Here is a 16,057-nt window from a genome sequence, read left to right as displayed (position 1 = left end):
GCTTGGTGTCTTATTCTGGGCAAATTCACAGAAATAATAAGATTCGAAACAGTTTAAAAAAACATGCATCTGTTGGTATTTCAGCTCTGTCATAGCCTGCACTGGGTTATTATTAAGTCCAAATTCAGCGTGTGGTTTTATCTACCAAAAGCTTTAACTTATAGTCCCTTTTAGCACTAATCTGTGCCCTGGGTGTCACATGAAAGTAGTGATGACATTTCTGACCTTTGTCACAGTGTTTCTGTACCCCATTTATTTTTCCTGGTTTGAAAAAAGGACCCCATAAATGTATTTAAAAAAAACAGTAAGCCCTTTGTCTCTCATAAAGCATGAAAATGCAGGAGATGGTAAAAAGTGTGTGTTAGGAGTTGTTGTGGGGGGAGGTTTGAAGGACACACAGTTACACGGTGGCTGTCTCTCTTTGCTCCTGCAGTACTCCCTGTGTAACGAGCCCCTGATCGAGCTGTCCAACCCTGGTGCCAGTGGGTCCCTCTTTTACGTCACCCGGGACGACGAGTTCATCATCAAGACTGTCATGCACAAGGAGGCTGAGTTCTTGCAGAAGCTGCTGCCAGGATACTACATGGTGAGCCCACAACTGCTCCAGCCCTGGTCCTGGAGAGCCTTTCAGGTTTTTGAATGCGCCCTCAATCAGTAGCCATAGACTGGGGTCATTGTGGATTAAATAAGCAAGTAACTGGTTCAGTTAAGTAGCTGAGAGCTAGGTTTTAGCCTGAACCAGAAGGCTTAAGTGATTCTTCAGACCCAGGGCTGGAGAACACTGAGTTCACACTAATAGAACCAATAGCACCATTGGAACTGATCCTTGCTGACACAGACTCAGACATGCAGGGCAAAAGTAAGGGACACCAATTAACAGGTTAACAAATCCACCGATTTAAATGCATGTTTGCCTTCCTGCGCTTACACCCTGTTCCGATTCCCAGTGTTTGCCAAGGTCCTGCCCTAGCCAGTGACTCAGGATCCGATCTCTGCTTTCAGTCCTGCGACAGCTTTTGCAGACTTTTCAGCCGAATCAAGGTTACCTGGAATCAAATGTGGCACAAACACAGGTTGCTCCACTGTGTTGGTGCACAAGAGCTTATGAGGCACGGGCCTGTAATTGCTGTTTGGTAGTTTTGCCCCTGTGGTCCTGGTTAAGTAAAGCGTCCTTCTGCTCTCCTTTTCTTCTCCACCACGGAGCTACAGGCTGCACAAATGTGCAGCTTTTCGACGGGTTAGCCTACAGCCCGGCTCAAGAGAAAATGGTCACAGGAGCGCAGGAGAGATCTGAGAACTGCCGAAGCATGGTTTCATTTCACTGTACGCTTAATGTCAGCCCAGAAGCAAAAGAGGAAGGAAGAGCGAACAGCAGTATTACCATGCAAATCCAGCTTGCTATTTCAGTCCCAGCTATGCCCTGGGGGCCGTAATCTCGGAAAGCTGGCTCTGAGACCGCCATCAACCCGCTTGGAGCATGCATGAAAAACAGGAAGCACGTGCAACAGGAACGGTGGCTTTTCGAAAGCCTTCCACAGCGGGCTGGTGAGCCGAGGCCGTTCTCATCAGGCGCCGGCTGTTGAGGGGAGCAAGTCCTGCAGGCAGGCTGCGATGGCGATCGGGCCTCTCCAGCTCTGCTCTCACAAGGAGAGCGGCAGCAGGTCTCACCGATTCGACGGCTTGCCAGTAGGGGGCAGCTGCACAGGCAGTCCAGGGTTCGAGGGCAGGGGGCCACCACTGGAAACCATTCTGCAGAGCGAACATGAACAACATTGGAAGTGGCGAAGAGGAGATAGGAAAGAGTAAATGATTAAGATTGACGTTGTGCTGCAGTGGAGTTACTTTCCCATTTTTAACACACAAAATCTGTTACCCATATCTGGTGCCCTTGCTCAAGAGTACAGTGGGATTCCTGAAAATGTTACATTTTTTGGAAAATACCATTTCGGTTTGTGTTATTGCCGAAGGGTGCCATGTTAGCTGGTGGGAGGGTTTCAGAAACTTCAGTCCTGAGGTGACCCCGTGAGGGAGTCTGGGTAGTTATTATGCAAAGGCCTTTGACCTTTGACCTCCCTACGGGTTGAACTCGGTGTCCAGATTGCAGTGGACATGGCTGTGCTAGCTCTCTTTCTGTTTTAGGAATGCTAAACTATCAGCATGCAACCCTTTTGTCTTGAACCTTCTTTAACTCACCTCCAGCGTGCTGCTTGAATGCACTGTGCAGTCAGAGGCTGTGTCTCTTGCATCCTGTTTGTGCTAAATTGCCATGAACCCTCGCACCACTCAGCCAGCCATCGCATCTTCGTTCACAGAGCACAAATGTTACTGATTTTTCGTGAATGCGTGATCTGCTGAAATTTTATTTTTGGTGCGCCTTTTAATATAACAACCAAGTATAATTTTATCTTCCTGCGCACATACGTGCATTGCCTCGTATCTGCAGGCCACTCAGAGGTGATTAAATCCATACTTCTGAAAGTGTGTTTTCACATTAAGTCAGCTGTCAATGACGGGAAATGGATTTTCAGTAAGGAGAAGAAAGAACTTCCTACATAGATGCTATCAGATATACTTATGTAACTGCTGTCTCTGTTCTCCCAGGCTGTTTTCTTTCTGAATGCACCTGCAGCAGAGCGATCTGTACCGCAGAGCGCCATTGCCGTTGTTGCAAGTAGTCAATCAAATACTTTACTTTGACAGGGTTTTATAGCAAACAGAATAGATCACTTCCAGTTCACTTCATGGATTTATTGGATGTATTGCAAGTGTGGTCAGTAGCTTTGCATTGCTGGCCCCCCTAGCTGTAAAGGATAGCGTGCATAACTGCAGTCGTGCAACTGCATAACTACTGCAGCCTGTGCCTTGACCGTATCGCACTATAACGATCCTGCTGACCCGTGCTGGCCTCCTCTTGCATTCTCTCGTTCCCGGCACCTGCTAACGAACAGAACCTGAACCAGAACCCGCGCACCCTGCTGCCCAAGTTCTATGGGCTGTACTGCGTCCAGTCGGGGGGGAAGAACATCCGCATGGTGGTGATGAACAATGTGCTTCCCCGCGTGGTGAGGATGCACCTCAAGTACGACCTCAAGGGCTCCACCTACAAGCGGCGGGCCTCCAAGAAGGAGCGGGAGAAGTCCAGCCCCACCTTCAAGGACCTGGACTTCATGCAGGACCTTCAGGACGGGCTGATGCTGGACATCGACACCTACAACGCCCTGGTGAAGACCCTGCAGAGGGACTGCCTGGTGAGCACGGGGGGGTTCAGGCTGAGCGATCAAAATGCTTCCTTGTGCCGTGACCTCGATCTTGATTGGCGGGGCGCGATTTGGCAAGTAAGGGTTAGTTTCACACTTAAAAGCAGAAATAAGGAACTGCTGTTCAGCCACCTTCAGTGTCCTTACTTCCTTTCAGCGTGAAATTAACCTTTACCTGTTCCTTTGCAGCCATCACAATCTGGCGCGGCTCCCCGCTCAGACCTGGACACAATGTGTGTTTAAAGGCAGCGAACTACAAACTAGAAGTGCCCAGAGGGAACTTCCTCTCTTGCTCGCATTTTTTGCTTCTGCCTCCAAAGCAGTTCAGCTGCGAGCTGGGAATGATCAACTCCATTATACAGTAAACCCCTCTTCCCTTAGTAGCGTGGACAGCTGTGTGCTGACCTCATTCTGTGATCTGTCTGAAGAATATTCAGAGCTGCCAAGGGCAATAACTTCGAAGTTTCCCAAGTGCTTTTTGAGGGTGACAAGCAAAATTGCTCTGGTCTCGGCTTTAGGTAACTGCGCACAATAGCCACGCACGTGTGTTTTAAGATGAGGGAAGCTGATTGGCCCCTGGGGTGTGACTGTTGTTTTCGACGCTGCCTGAAGTTAGGTGTGGTGCAGGTGGCGGCTGATGTTCTCTCGGGCCGTTGCCGTGTTTCCTGCTTGGCGCAGGTGCTGGAGAGTTTCAAGATCATGGACTACAGCCTGCTGCTGGGGGTGCACAACCTGGACCAGGCGGAGCGGGAACGCCAGACAGAGGGACCCGGGGGCTCCAGCGACGAGAAGAGGCCGGTGGCTCAGAAGGCGCTATATTCCACCGCCATGGAGTCCATCCAGGGCGGCGCCGCCTGCGGGGAGTCCATCGACACGGACGACATGTAAGAGCCCCGCCCCGAGCACGCCGCCGCGCCGCTGTCCGACGCACAAGCGAGCTGCCCGCTGTCTGCTCCACCCTCGTACCCATAATGCTCCTGGCACAAGTGCCGAGCACAGACAGAGCTGTCAACGCCAGGTCTGGTGTGTAGAACAAACCCAAATAGATCCTTGGTCAGAGACGAGGACCGGCTGCAGTTCACAGTGGCAGAGAGGGTCAGGTTGTGTGCGACTCTGTTAACGTGGTGGCGATTGTTTTTCCCTCTCCTGGCAGGATGGGAGGTATCCCAGCCGTAAATGGGAAAGGGGAACGTCTTTTACTCTACATTGGAATCATAGACATCCTGCAGTCATACAGGTAGGATGGCAGTAACTTCATGCGCTTTACTGCTCTCAGTCCAGTTTTACTGCCTCTTGAGCACTGTTGTAAAAATGGCATTGAGTGGTCATACCCGGTTATGTGATATGACTGTACAGCTTTTCATTTTTTCTCTGTGTTTGTAGACATTATAGAGCTGGCTCTGTAACTCACTCATGCAAGTTAATAATTAATAAAGTCTGTATATAGCCCATATAGTCTGTCTGATTTTCTAAAGGGGTATCTTTTCTCCCCCCCCCTCACAGGCTAATCAAAAAATTGGAGCACACCTGGAAAGCTCTAGTTCACGATGGAGTGAGTAAAACGTTTTCTGTACTTCAGTAGTGCTATATTTTGTGATGAATGCTACCCTCCTTTCACAGCTTTCCTGCTGGGCAGTATGTAGGCCGCAGATAGCTGCCACACTGGAAACGAGGTCAGATCGTTACAACCTGGGAGAGGAGTCGATCCAGCTAAACTGAATTATTTAACACAGGCTGTGTGCCAGGGCGTCATCGGTCTGACCCCAAGTCTGGTTACACTTTGAATTCAGGGCTTCTGTAATTTCCCCAGTCTCCCTTCATGAGGGGAAAAAAGGCAACAAACACCCATTTTTAAAAGTAGTCAGGGCAAATATATCAGATTTAATCCTGGGGTTTCTTTCTTTTTGCGATCTTCACACTGCGTCCCTGCTGTTGTGTTTTGTTTCAGGACACGGTATCAGTCCACAGGCCCAGCTTCTATGCTGACAGATTCTTCAAATTCATGAGCACCACTGTCTTCAGAAAGAACTCCTGTGAGTGTCTCTCTGCACGAGGTGGGCGGGTGGATGTGCCCTGTATTCTGAGCACAACTTTGGTTTTGTAAAGTAAAACCGTAGAAATCTGGTTGAGGCATCCTAAAATTGGGCCGGAGGTGTGTTTTTCAGTTTGGCTCCAGAGACTGAACCCTACTGCCTTTCCTCTGTCGATCTGTCCTCTCTGACTGTAGCCTTGAAGTCTTCACCCTCCAAGAAGATCCGCGGGCCCCTCACTGTGCCCAAGTACACTGGCCCGGGAGCCGCCTTCTCTGCCAGCCAGCTGCCCTCCGAGAGGGATGAGAACATCTACGACCTGCGAGGGGCCAGGAGCTTCCCCACTCTGGACGACGAGGGTAACCGTGCAGGCCCTGACCGCTCAGGCCAGGCCTCTGGTCCTGGCTAGGAACTGGCTGGCAATAATAATAGAAAAGCAAAATGTCGCGGAGAAATGTCCACAAATGTCCGTGTTTGATTCTGAAAACCACGGGGTGCAGGAACATTTCGTTTTTCCCAGCATGCTCTTTGGCGTCGTTGTTGGGCGGCGTGGCTAGGTAGCGGCACGTCATTCGAAGTCTGAAAGCTGCGCGCCGAACTCTGCCGAGCTTCCGTTCTCTGTCGCCTCCTGCAGGTCGGCCGGACCACCTGCCCTGCACTCCTCCCTCCTTCGAAGAAGCGACCACGGCGTCCATAGCAACGACGCTCTCCTCGACTTCGCTGTCCATCCCGGAGCGCTCCCCTTCGGACTCCTCCGAGCACCCACGCTACAGGTAACCTCAGCACAAACCCCCAATACGGGCCATAGGGCACCCCAACAGTTAACCAATGAGCTGGGTGAGGGGGGTCTGAGATGATTTTCTTGGCACGATTTGGAGGTGCAGCTTGAGTAGAGAGATGAGCTAGAAGGGAGTTCACAGCCACCAATTTTTTGCAAGCTCCCACACCAGACTATAATAGAGGGTTGTCAGAACACTTGAAACCTTTTACAGTTTGAGCATCCCTTGGGTTAGATTCTGCACTTTTAACTGTATATTCTAGCAATCTGTTTGCCATTTGAACTGGTTCCCCCACATTGTTCAGGAGATGGAAATGTCTTGTCAACATAAACACTGTCAACTCCAGGAGTTTTGGGGTGACACTTGGATTCGGGTGAAATTAGCATCAGATGGCCAGCTGTTTCATTGTGTTAGCCCTGCACTTCCCATGAGGGGTAGGGCTAGGGTTGGCTCAGGGTTAGAGGGCGGAGTAATGCCTGTATGGTTGAGGAACCTGCAGGTGCACCTTGAGACTTGAGCAGCACAGACATGTGTGTTTCATGCAGGGAGCAAGCGGGCCCAGGTATTAAAGTGTTGTACTCGAGGCGGTGTGGCTGCAGTTCGACATGGTGACTGGGCTTGTTCTCTCTTTCCAGGAGACACACCCAGTCATGTGGACACGCGGGCAGGTGAGCACGAGCACAGAAAACCAGACTTTTAACAACCGAATGAAAAAATAAACCGAAAAAATAAACCCCCTTCGCCTCCAGACCTCCAGGGACGTGCTGCTGTGTCCTCCTCAGGCTCAGGGTTAGCCTGGGCAGGCTCCCCTTGTCAGTTCCAGTGTGAAAAATGAGGGCGCAGGGCTGGTGAAAACAGCGCTGTGAGGGTTTTTTTTTTATCCACGTAGATCCCACGATGAGGACCTGCAGACAATCACGGTGGAGGTGGAGCTGAAGAGACACGACAGCGAGCCCGCCGTCGTCCCCCGGCCCTCCCTGGAGAGGAGGTACCCCCTCACCGCCTCACCAGCTCCCCGCCCGCCCGCCCGCCCGGGCCTGGCGCAAGCCCACAGCCCTCCCGCGACACGCTTTGACGGCGCCATCCTCGGAAACCTCAGCACGTGTCAAAACCCGTTTTTCACCGCAGGCAGTACGCAGCTGCTGGTGCCGTTTCGAAACAAAGGCTGCATACAAAGCTGACTGGCCTTTTCGGGCAACCTTGTGGCAAAACATGGTAGAACACGCGCAAAACTGACTTTGCGGCACGTACCCCTGTGGACAGCAGCCGTGGACACTGAGGTGTGCCATACAGCTTAAACCCAGGTGCTTTCACACATGCACAACCATCACGGACACAGAGATGAGCCTAGGCCAGTGCAGTGCCCCCTGGTGTCTCCTGTCAGCCAGCGCCGGTCATGCTCCCCATGATGCTGTTTGCATCTGTACCAGCGTCCCGTTGCTCAGTTATGCCAGCTGTCTTTAGAAGCTTCCTTCCTGTGTAAATATGAAGCACGTACACACTTGAAACATCCATCCTGTTTGTGTGCAGCACAGGATTCTGAGTGACTTCTGAGTCCAGACCAGAGATACAGTGAATCAGTGGGCCAGAGCTCATCCTGGTTTCTGTAGGGTTAGGCGGGCTAGAGAGCAAATGTCTAGGATGGGTACAACAGCAGTGTCTGCAGCAGGTATTCGAACCCACAAACTGTCAGTCGCTACTTGCCAGCAACCATATCACCCTGCAACTCACAATTGACAGCCCCACTGAAGCTCAGCAGGTCAGTACCTGGATGGGAGACCTCCTGGGAAAGCTAAGGCTGCTGCTGGAAGATATATTAGAGGGGCCTGCAGGGAGTACTCACCCTGCGGTCCATGTGGGTCCTAATGCCCCAGTATAGTGACGGGGACACTATTCTGTAAAAAGCCGCTGTCCTTCAGATGAGACGTAAAACCAAGGTCCTGACTCTCTGTGGTTACTAAAAATCCCAGGGTGTTTCTCAAAAAGAGTAGGGGTGTTACCCCGGCGTCCTGGCCAAATTTCCCCCTGGCCTTTACCAATCATGGCCTCCTAATAATCCCCATCTCTGAACTGGCTTCATCACTCTGCTCTCCTCCCCACTAATAGCTGGTGTGTGGGGAGAGTACTGGCCCACTATGGCTGCTGTCGCAACATCCAGGTGGGGCTGCACACTGGTGGAGGGGAGTCCCCAGTACCTGTAACGCTCTTTGAGTGGAGTGTCCAGAAGAGCGCTATATAAGTGTAAGGAATTATTATTATTATGACTCCAAATGCCAATCCCACTACTCTACATCCCACCAGTCCACCGTCTGCTGACCCATTATTCCAAGGATTGCTGTCAGCTAAGACGACTGTATCTGGAGTAGCGACGCGATTAGGTTAAGAGCCTGGGGTTTGGGGTGGCGCTGCTGAAAGCAAACAGATTCAAGTCACGGCGAGGTTACGAGAGACAGTCGGGGATATGCGAGGCTTGAGGTGGTTGAGTGAGGGAGTGAGAGTCTGGAGGGTTGCCTCGGGGCCGAGCTCCTGCTTCCCAGGCCTGGAGAGCCATCTGCACTGGCGCTGGGCGCCGGAGAGGCCTAGGCATGAGTAGGCACGAAAGAGCTCTGCTTCCTTCTCGCTGAAACTCTGTCCTGCTCCATCTCTGAAACTCGTCGCCTGAGTGTTAGCCTACTGGGTAATTTACAAAAGAAGGTTAATGTCTGCGGCAAACCAGAATGCTCATCAACGTGCAGCTTCCTATAATTCGGCTCCAGCATTCCCCAACTCTTTCTTTCACTGTGACCACTTCATCCATAGGCTACAATGTTCTGAAGTAGGCCAAAATCTGCATTATCCTAAATTTAAACAAGAAAATCTTTAAATACCATCAGAATGTCTCTCTTACCAAGGAATAGGGGGGGAAAGTTCAAGAAGGAAAGAGGAAAATGGAGATTTAGTGATTGTGGGAAGACCTGGAAGGACATTTGTGTTCCCCTTGGCTGAGAGTGGAATACTTCAGTGACACCACAGCGCCCCCCTGGAGTTTGGATGTCTAATGTCCATGTCTTCCTGTGTGTCTTTGTCTCCAGTTATATCCCAGAAGCCTCGTCCTCCGTGCCGCCCAGTCCGAAGGTGGTGGTGGAGCCCGATGCTTCGAGCCAGCTGTCTGAGTCCACCAGCCACGCTTCTGTAGAAGATGAAGAGGACGTGCCAATCACCGACATCTACTTTGTAAGCCCGGGTCTTAACACAGGCCTGATCTGTACTTGATTTTAACTGTCCCCCCTCCTATCCACTGAAAGACCCTGCAACTACGCATTCAGTTTGAAAAAAATGTAGGTCATCCATGTTGAAAAGGAACTGCAGTTTTTCAAAGCTGCTGCATTTCTCTATCGCCAAAATGTCTTTGAGGGTGCAGGAGAGGAGGGCTTGTACAAGTCTTTGGCATAAGGCTCCTAGTTTTTTTTACAGAGAAGATTTTTTCCACAGCTCGGTTGGATTTAAAAAAAAAGTCCTTCTTTGAGGCAATCTTGGAATTGAGCCTCAGAACCTTTAGGCATTTCTTACTTGCCTGAGTAATTAAAATAATCAGGATTTGGTTGAGTTCATTAATGGGTTTCACCAGAGAACCCTATAGTCCTCTGAGGACAAGAGACTGGGTTAACTGATTCAAGGGCACTGATACACCACTCGCAAAACACAGCACTGCGACACAGCTGTGTTCTGTGACTGTTTTAAGAGAGCTCAGGCTGTGTGGAATATGGACTAAGACCTGCTCTTCAGAAACAAACAGCCACATGTCAGAGTTGACACAGGAGTCTTGGGTCTTGCAGGCACGAGGTTCTGGAATGTTCTTTTAAATAAGCCACACAACAGGACAAGGTCCATGTTTGTGTTGAAGACTTCTTTGCTAGGGTTTCAAGAAACATATGCAATGTCTTCATTTTTTCCATGCTGAACAGAGATGCTGAGATGTTAGGTCTTAGCAGAAACCTCTCCACTCTTGCAAGACAGATATGAATTATTTTAAATTATTTAACAGTGGTGCAGAGATCAGACCGTGAGGTGGAGGGTAGTGAATGAGCCCTCTCTGACAAGGTAGGGGCGGGTAAACTCACTGTTTCCTCTTCGGTATCCCAGAAGAGCCCTCTGTAAAGATACCTGTAGCTCTGGGGGCGGCTGTCTGGCTGTGTATCAGAGGATAAACACTTGGCTGTTCTTCAGGGCAGCTGTCTGGATGAGTCTGTGGAGCTGTAGGGTGAGAAAACTGCGTGTTTGACCGACAGTGTGCAGTTTCTTGTATGGATTTCTATTTCTCTGTCTTGTGCATAGATGGCGACTAGAATCCTAGTTAACCCCAGAATAATTCCTTTACCTTTCCGCTCTCCTCTTTAACTTCAGCCTGGACTCAGGGCTGCTCAAGGCTTGTCTTTCTTCAGCTTCCGTGCACTGAAAATAAAGGTGCTATCTGGGCCCCTGTGAGTCGAGCTGCAGAAACAAACGCAGACGCTCGCTCTAGGCTGGGCACAGCCGAGGTGTCACGGAAACAAAGTGCTTCAAAGGCACAGGCTGAAAGAGGGAAGCTGTAGACAGACAGCATGTTGCAATGCAGTGCGCTCACAGCATGCCCCTTTACCCTGCTCTGTTGTGGTTGTGTGGATGCTTTTTCTCTTGCATGTTTTCTTTTTTGAATGTAGACACCTGTTTAGAAACAGCCGTCTAGTGGTTTTGGCTGAGGTTATGTCTACGGGTACTGAAATGCTCCAGAATGCCTTGTGTTTTTTGGTTCTTTGTAAAGCCAGCAAACCTGTGCTAAGTTCTGTCTTGAGGGCAGTTTTGTGTTGTTCTAATGTAATTTCCTTTGTTGACTTAAGATCTAAATGTGTGTAACTCTGCACATCCACCTGGTTACACTGCAGCTGCCCTCCATTCCCCCGCCCCCAGGTGTAACAGGGGAAAATGTTCCTAATTTTCGCACTGTGGAGGCAGAGAACGTGAAGATGGTTTTGAACAGGAAGTGACATTGTAGACGAGGAAGTGATGTCTTCCTTCAAGGCCAGTGGCTTTTAGAAAGATGGCAGCTCTTTCACCTTCTGCCTCCATCGTTCCAAGCACTTAGAAATCAACAGAATAATAACAACCTATAAAGACTTGCTGGATTTTGTCTCTAGGACCACGGTTATCCATCCTTGCAGATACAAATAAAGGGCCTGTATGGGATCTTCAATTTGTTTTACAGATTTCCGGTTAGACTAGTCAGTTGTGAGACCACAGTCCCCCCAAAATACACTCATGTTCCTTGTCCCCTCTTCCCATTTAAACTCTTTACGGCCTGAATTTTGTTTTTTTTTTGTTAAAAAAACTAAGATGTGCTCATATTATAGGAATGCATCCTTTGGTAGAAAGATAACACGGACATTTTTTCATTGGCGCCCAACGATATTTACCAGAAAGGAGACAGGAAGTCTCTCTGCTCCTGTGTGGAATATGTTAATCATTCTGATGTAGAGTTTTTCAAGGATCATTACTGAGATACATTCATTGAATAATGATCCAGCTACAAACAGTGATCCGAGATCCACTCTGCCCATCTACCCTGTTTGATAGTCAGTAGCTAACTGAGCCGAGAATCTCATTCAGCCGTTTCCTGAAGGATGCAGCAGATCGGCTTCAAGCACATGGCTGGGTAGCTTGTTCCACACTCCCCCCTTCGGGTGAAGTAGCTTCGGTTCTTCGTTTTAAATACACTCCCCTGTAGTTTCCACTTGTGTCCCCTGGCTGGTGTGTCTGCTGCTCATTTTGAAGAAGCCCGCTGGATCTGAGGGTTTGGAATAGTGTTCTTGTATCGGCATTTTGCAGTGCTTTAGATTGAGTGCTGCTGAAACGTTTCCATGTGTTGCTCCCCCAAGGTGTGTCGTAGGCAGGATCCAGGACTCTCCGGTCGGGCTCATTGAGCAGCAGGAAGGGAATGGCGGGGAGAAGGCAAGCTTCGTTAAGAGCCTCGTTGTGCCATTAGCATAATCAAAATGAGCATAATCAGCCTCTTGTGCGGAACACCAGGCTCTCCAGGGGCACCCATGCCTGCATCACAGCTCTGTTTCCTCCACTGCATTTATTCATTTCTTCCCTGATCCAACCTTTTCTTCGGCTCTAACCACAGCGCCCCCTAATGGTGGCTGGGGCAGGTGCGTCCTAGAGGACCCTTGGGGAGATGGTGCAGGTTTGCAGGCTGGGACGGGCAGCTAACCTGTCATTCATTCATTCATTCATTCATTCATTCATTCATTCATCTCTTAATTTAATTCATTTCCTGGTTTGCTTCCGTGCCCCTGCTCCGTTCATGCTGTGTTTCATTTTGTGTTTGTGTCTTTCTGCTTCTCTCTCATCCTCCTCCTCCTCTCGCTCTGCGGCGCCGTCAGTTCTCGGACGGCGGGTGCTGGGTGTACTCCCCCGTGCTGCGCCGTGCCAGGCGCCAGGCGGGCAGCGCCTCTAGCGTAAGTTCCGAGGGAAACAGTTCTCGAACCCCTGCCCGTTCTAGGTCCCTTAAAGATCTAGCTCGCACCCCATCCTGTCATGCTTGCCATTCCTAGATGTTCCTTGTCGGAGAGCGATTGAGCCACGCTGGCGGCCTATTCCACCAAAAATAGCCTCCTAGCTTCTCAGATCTAACAGCAAGGCAGGGGGGCAAAGGAGCAAGTAAGGGCAACTAATTGCCTGTATTTTTTTTTTAATCTGAAGCTCCTTGAAGAGTTCTAATCTTGACCAGTGCTGTTTTGTATCATAGTTTGGTACTGTTGTTGTATTGCAATCTTCTTGTGTACATTTTGTGTTGATGAGCTCTTGATGTGAAAGACACGATTCCCCTAGGGGCGGTAAAGATTCATTCAGATTCGAGGGCGGCACAGTAGTGTGAAGACCGTTGCATCGTCAATTATGTAGACCCATAAGAGCTGCAGTTTCCAAGGCAGATGTGCAGGAGAAGACATGACACTTCATGCCTGCCCAGCTTAATACTTTATTAAGCCTTCAGCTGTGGTGGAAATGGACATCAGAAACAGGGAATAGCTGTAGACACCTCTGGGTGGTACTGTACTGCACTGATTGTCATGGCATCAGAGCAGCAGTTTCTTAATATCTTGTAGGAAAAGCAGATCCCATGGTAAACAGACCTCAGCCACTCACATGGTGCTGTAAGAGATGTCCTCTCCTTGTCTTCAGCCCTGTGGAGTGCTTTAATCAGGAGAGGCCCATTTCTGGTGGCATGCTCATGAGACCAACAGGCTCCTCCAGTGCCCCGAAGTGGACCGCTGTTCCAGAACTGCCCCGGGGTTCTGCTCCTGCCCAGAGGGGTCCGGTTCAATAATTCAGCTCCGTCTCATTTCACATTCACACAAGATGTCGGGGAGTGTTTTTTGAAAGAAAAGGGAGACAGAAAAAAGGGAGGACTGTCTGCATTATTTTCCAACCTAAAAAAATCTAGTTTTTCAGTGCAGTTGCTGAGCATAAGAGAGCTGAAAATCCCATCAGGTGGTTGTTGGGTCTTGTGAAATGTTTTGCCCTGGTAGGGAGGATGTACCCTTGGGCAGGGAAATAAAAGCAAATGTCAATGGTATTGGGCTTGCTCTTAACAGAGGTATATAGGAGGCAAGTGGTGAATTCCATATTTTCACTCCTCTTTGGAGGTTTTGCTCTCCTTTCCGCCTTTTTTATTCTTTCATGAGCCCTTTTTTCATGCAGGTCTCTCTTTTCTCTTTCCTGTCTTTCTGGGCTGTCTTTCCGTCTGTGGCTAATCTGCTGCGCCCCCTGGTGGCTTCTCGTATTATAACAGCCTCCCGAGGACAGGAGCTGGGTGTACTCCCCTCTGCACTATGGGACCCCGCCCCCCTCCGTGTCAGACGGGGAGAGCGAAACCGTAAGTGACAGATATCCACGCCCCCCCACCCCCCAACCCCACCCCTCCTCCCGCCTTCCGTGGTTTTGGGCTGCAGTTTGCGAAACAGGCGCCGTCCTTCGGATGAGACGTGAAACCGAGGACCTGACTCTCTGTGGTCCTTAAAAATCTCAGGGCGTTTCTCGAAAAGAGTAGGGGTGTTACCCCGGCGTCCTGGCCAAATATCCCATTGGCCTTTACCAGTCATGGCCTCCTAATAATCCCCCTCTCTGAACTGGCTTCATCCCTCTGCTCTCCTCCCCACTGAGAGCTGGTGTGTGGGGAGTGGACTGGCGCATCATCCAGGTGGGGGTACACACTGGTGGTGGTGGAGGGGATCCCCATGACCTGTAAAGTGCTTTGAATGGAGTGTCCAGAAAGGCGCTATAGAAGTGTAAGCAATTATTATTAATAATTATCATTATTAACAGCACAGGGTTCCCACAGGTCCTGGAGCTCCTGCGGTTGTAGAAAGCTGAATGTCCTGACATCCCGTGCAGTCGACGCTTATATGAGAGCAATCTGCCGGGGAAACCTGCTGAAATTCCCGGTCTGAACAGTCCGTGTAGCATTGTGGGAGCCCTGGCGTGGTGTGCTCTGTAGTGTTGAGCTAGCAAATTCCCCAGTTTTGCTCTGTGGGTAGTTTGACCCCAGAGCTTCTCATGAGATCCGCCCTGTGAAAGCCTGTCTTGTTCCCTGTGTCTTTGAGGACACTATTCTTATTGCACTTTGTTCTTTTCCCCCCAAAAAAAAGAATTTTGGTGCACGTATTTCAGTCCACGTAAACCTGAGCAGAGAAAAGGCTCTTTTTTTTTGGGGGGGGGGGGGGGGAATTATCTTACCTCTGCAGTTTTAGCCGCTGTTAGGCTGACAGGAGCAGCTGCTCATTCTTTCATTTTAACTGATGCAGTGATACATGATTCCATTTCTTGGCCCAGCCTGGTCTCGATGGTAATGGGTTGCATTTTGAAGCCGCAGGTGTGTATGGGACACCTGGAACAGACTTCAGGAACGCCTCACTCCTGGCTCCCGAAGATATCTGTCCTGGCTTTAGAGAAAATGAACGGCTTTTTTTCTGTCCAGTTGTCAGAGTAATCTTGCTTCCTGGAGGTGGGGGCAGTTTCCAGATTGCAAACTCATTTAACTCTTTTCAGGAATCGTGTGTTGGGGTGTTATAGAGTCATTGGAGGTGTGTGGTAGGGTAACACAGGGTTATAGCTCAGCTCCAGCTGTCTGGGTGCTATGAGCTGTAGCTGCTCTCTTTCATGTCTCTTCTGTCCTCCTGTAGGTTTTAGGTAGATGTCTGGTAGAACACTGACCATCTGCCCAAGACCACATTGGAGTCCATGGGGAAACTTCACTGAGATGCAAAGCAATTTGCTGTTTCAAACTGAGGGCTGTTTTAAGAGTAAAAACTACAGGGTGAATGAGTGCATTGCATTACGACATTCAGATCTGGGATACAAGCTTAAGGAATTCTGGAAAGCACCGACTGAAGGTGTCTCCTGCCACAGTGACTGAGCAGCTGTTGCCAGTCATCAGCAGCTCAAGGGGAAAGGTTTGATTCTTTCACATAAATACGAAGAAGCTTATGAAATGGGTTCTATTTTTAAAAAGCTGCACAATCACATCTGTCACTTCCCTGAATGGCTACAAGTGAAATCTTTGCAGGAAGGACCCGATAGCTTGTCCGATTGTCATACAGAACTGCACTTTGGTTGCAATCAGGGCTGTGGGAGCACAATGGAGTGGAGCTCTTCTGAAGGGTTGCCTGATAAGATAAGATTACTTTGTTGGCTGTATACAATTTCCTGCAGTAGGAATTTGTATTTTCGCAGACCCCAGCTTGCTCTCCATGAGACACACAGACAGGGAGAGAAGTTTGGGGTCAGAGCGCAGGGTCAGCCATTTATACGGCGACCCTGGAGCAGTTGGGGTTAAGGGCCTTGCTCAGGGGCCCAATGGAGTAGGATTCCTCTGCCGGCTGCAGGATTTGAACCGGCAACCTTCCAGCCACAGGCGCAGATCCTGAGCCACACAGCCACCGCCCCGCCCCATGGAGAGGTGTACTTCATGGGA

The 16,057-nt window shown here is 49.9% G+C and overlaps 1 protein-coding gene across 6 annotated transcripts in view; it reads left to right on the top strand.

Annotated features, from left to right (window-relative positions):
- Window positions 1-16,057, top strand: part of pip5k1ca (phosphatidylinositol-4-phosphate 5-kinase, type I, gamma a) — a 53,779-nt gene that overhangs the window by 32,517 nt on the left and 5,205 nt on the right. For 3 of the 6 annotated variants that reach the window (XM_088622424.1, XM_088622421.1, XM_088622425.1), the window contains 12 exons: window positions 434-586; window positions 2,949-3,248; window positions 3,936-4,141; window positions 4,411-4,494; window positions 4,761-4,809; window positions 5,206-5,290; window positions 5,485-5,646; window positions 5,922-6,060; window positions 6,702-6,734; window positions 6,956-7,054; window positions 9,138-9,279; window positions 12,468-13,870. In XM_088622424.1, coding sequence (XP_088478550.1) covers window positions 434-586; window positions 2,949-3,248; window positions 3,936-4,141; window positions 4,411-4,494; window positions 4,761-4,809; window positions 5,206-5,290; window positions 5,485-5,646; window positions 5,922-6,060; window positions 6,702-6,734; window positions 6,956-7,054; window positions 9,138-9,279; window positions 12,468-12,638 — 1,623 coding nt within the window. In that variant the 3' untranslated portion in view covers window positions 12,639-13,870. The other 3 variants (XM_088622422.1, XM_088622423.1, XM_088622427.1) reach the window with 3 other exon arrangements.

This window comes from Lepisosteus platostomus, chromosome 27, assembly GCF_059453375.1.
Source record: "Lepisosteus platostomus isolate fLepPlt1 chromosome 27, fLepPlt1.hap1, whole genome shotgun sequence".
In the NCBI taxonomy this organism is placed as follows: Eukaryota; Metazoa; Chordata; class Actinopteri; order Semionotiformes; family Lepisosteidae; genus Lepisosteus; species Lepisosteus platostomus.
The sequence above is the reverse complement of the archived record's forward strand: the minus strand, read 5'-3'. Positions and strand labels throughout refer to the sequence as shown.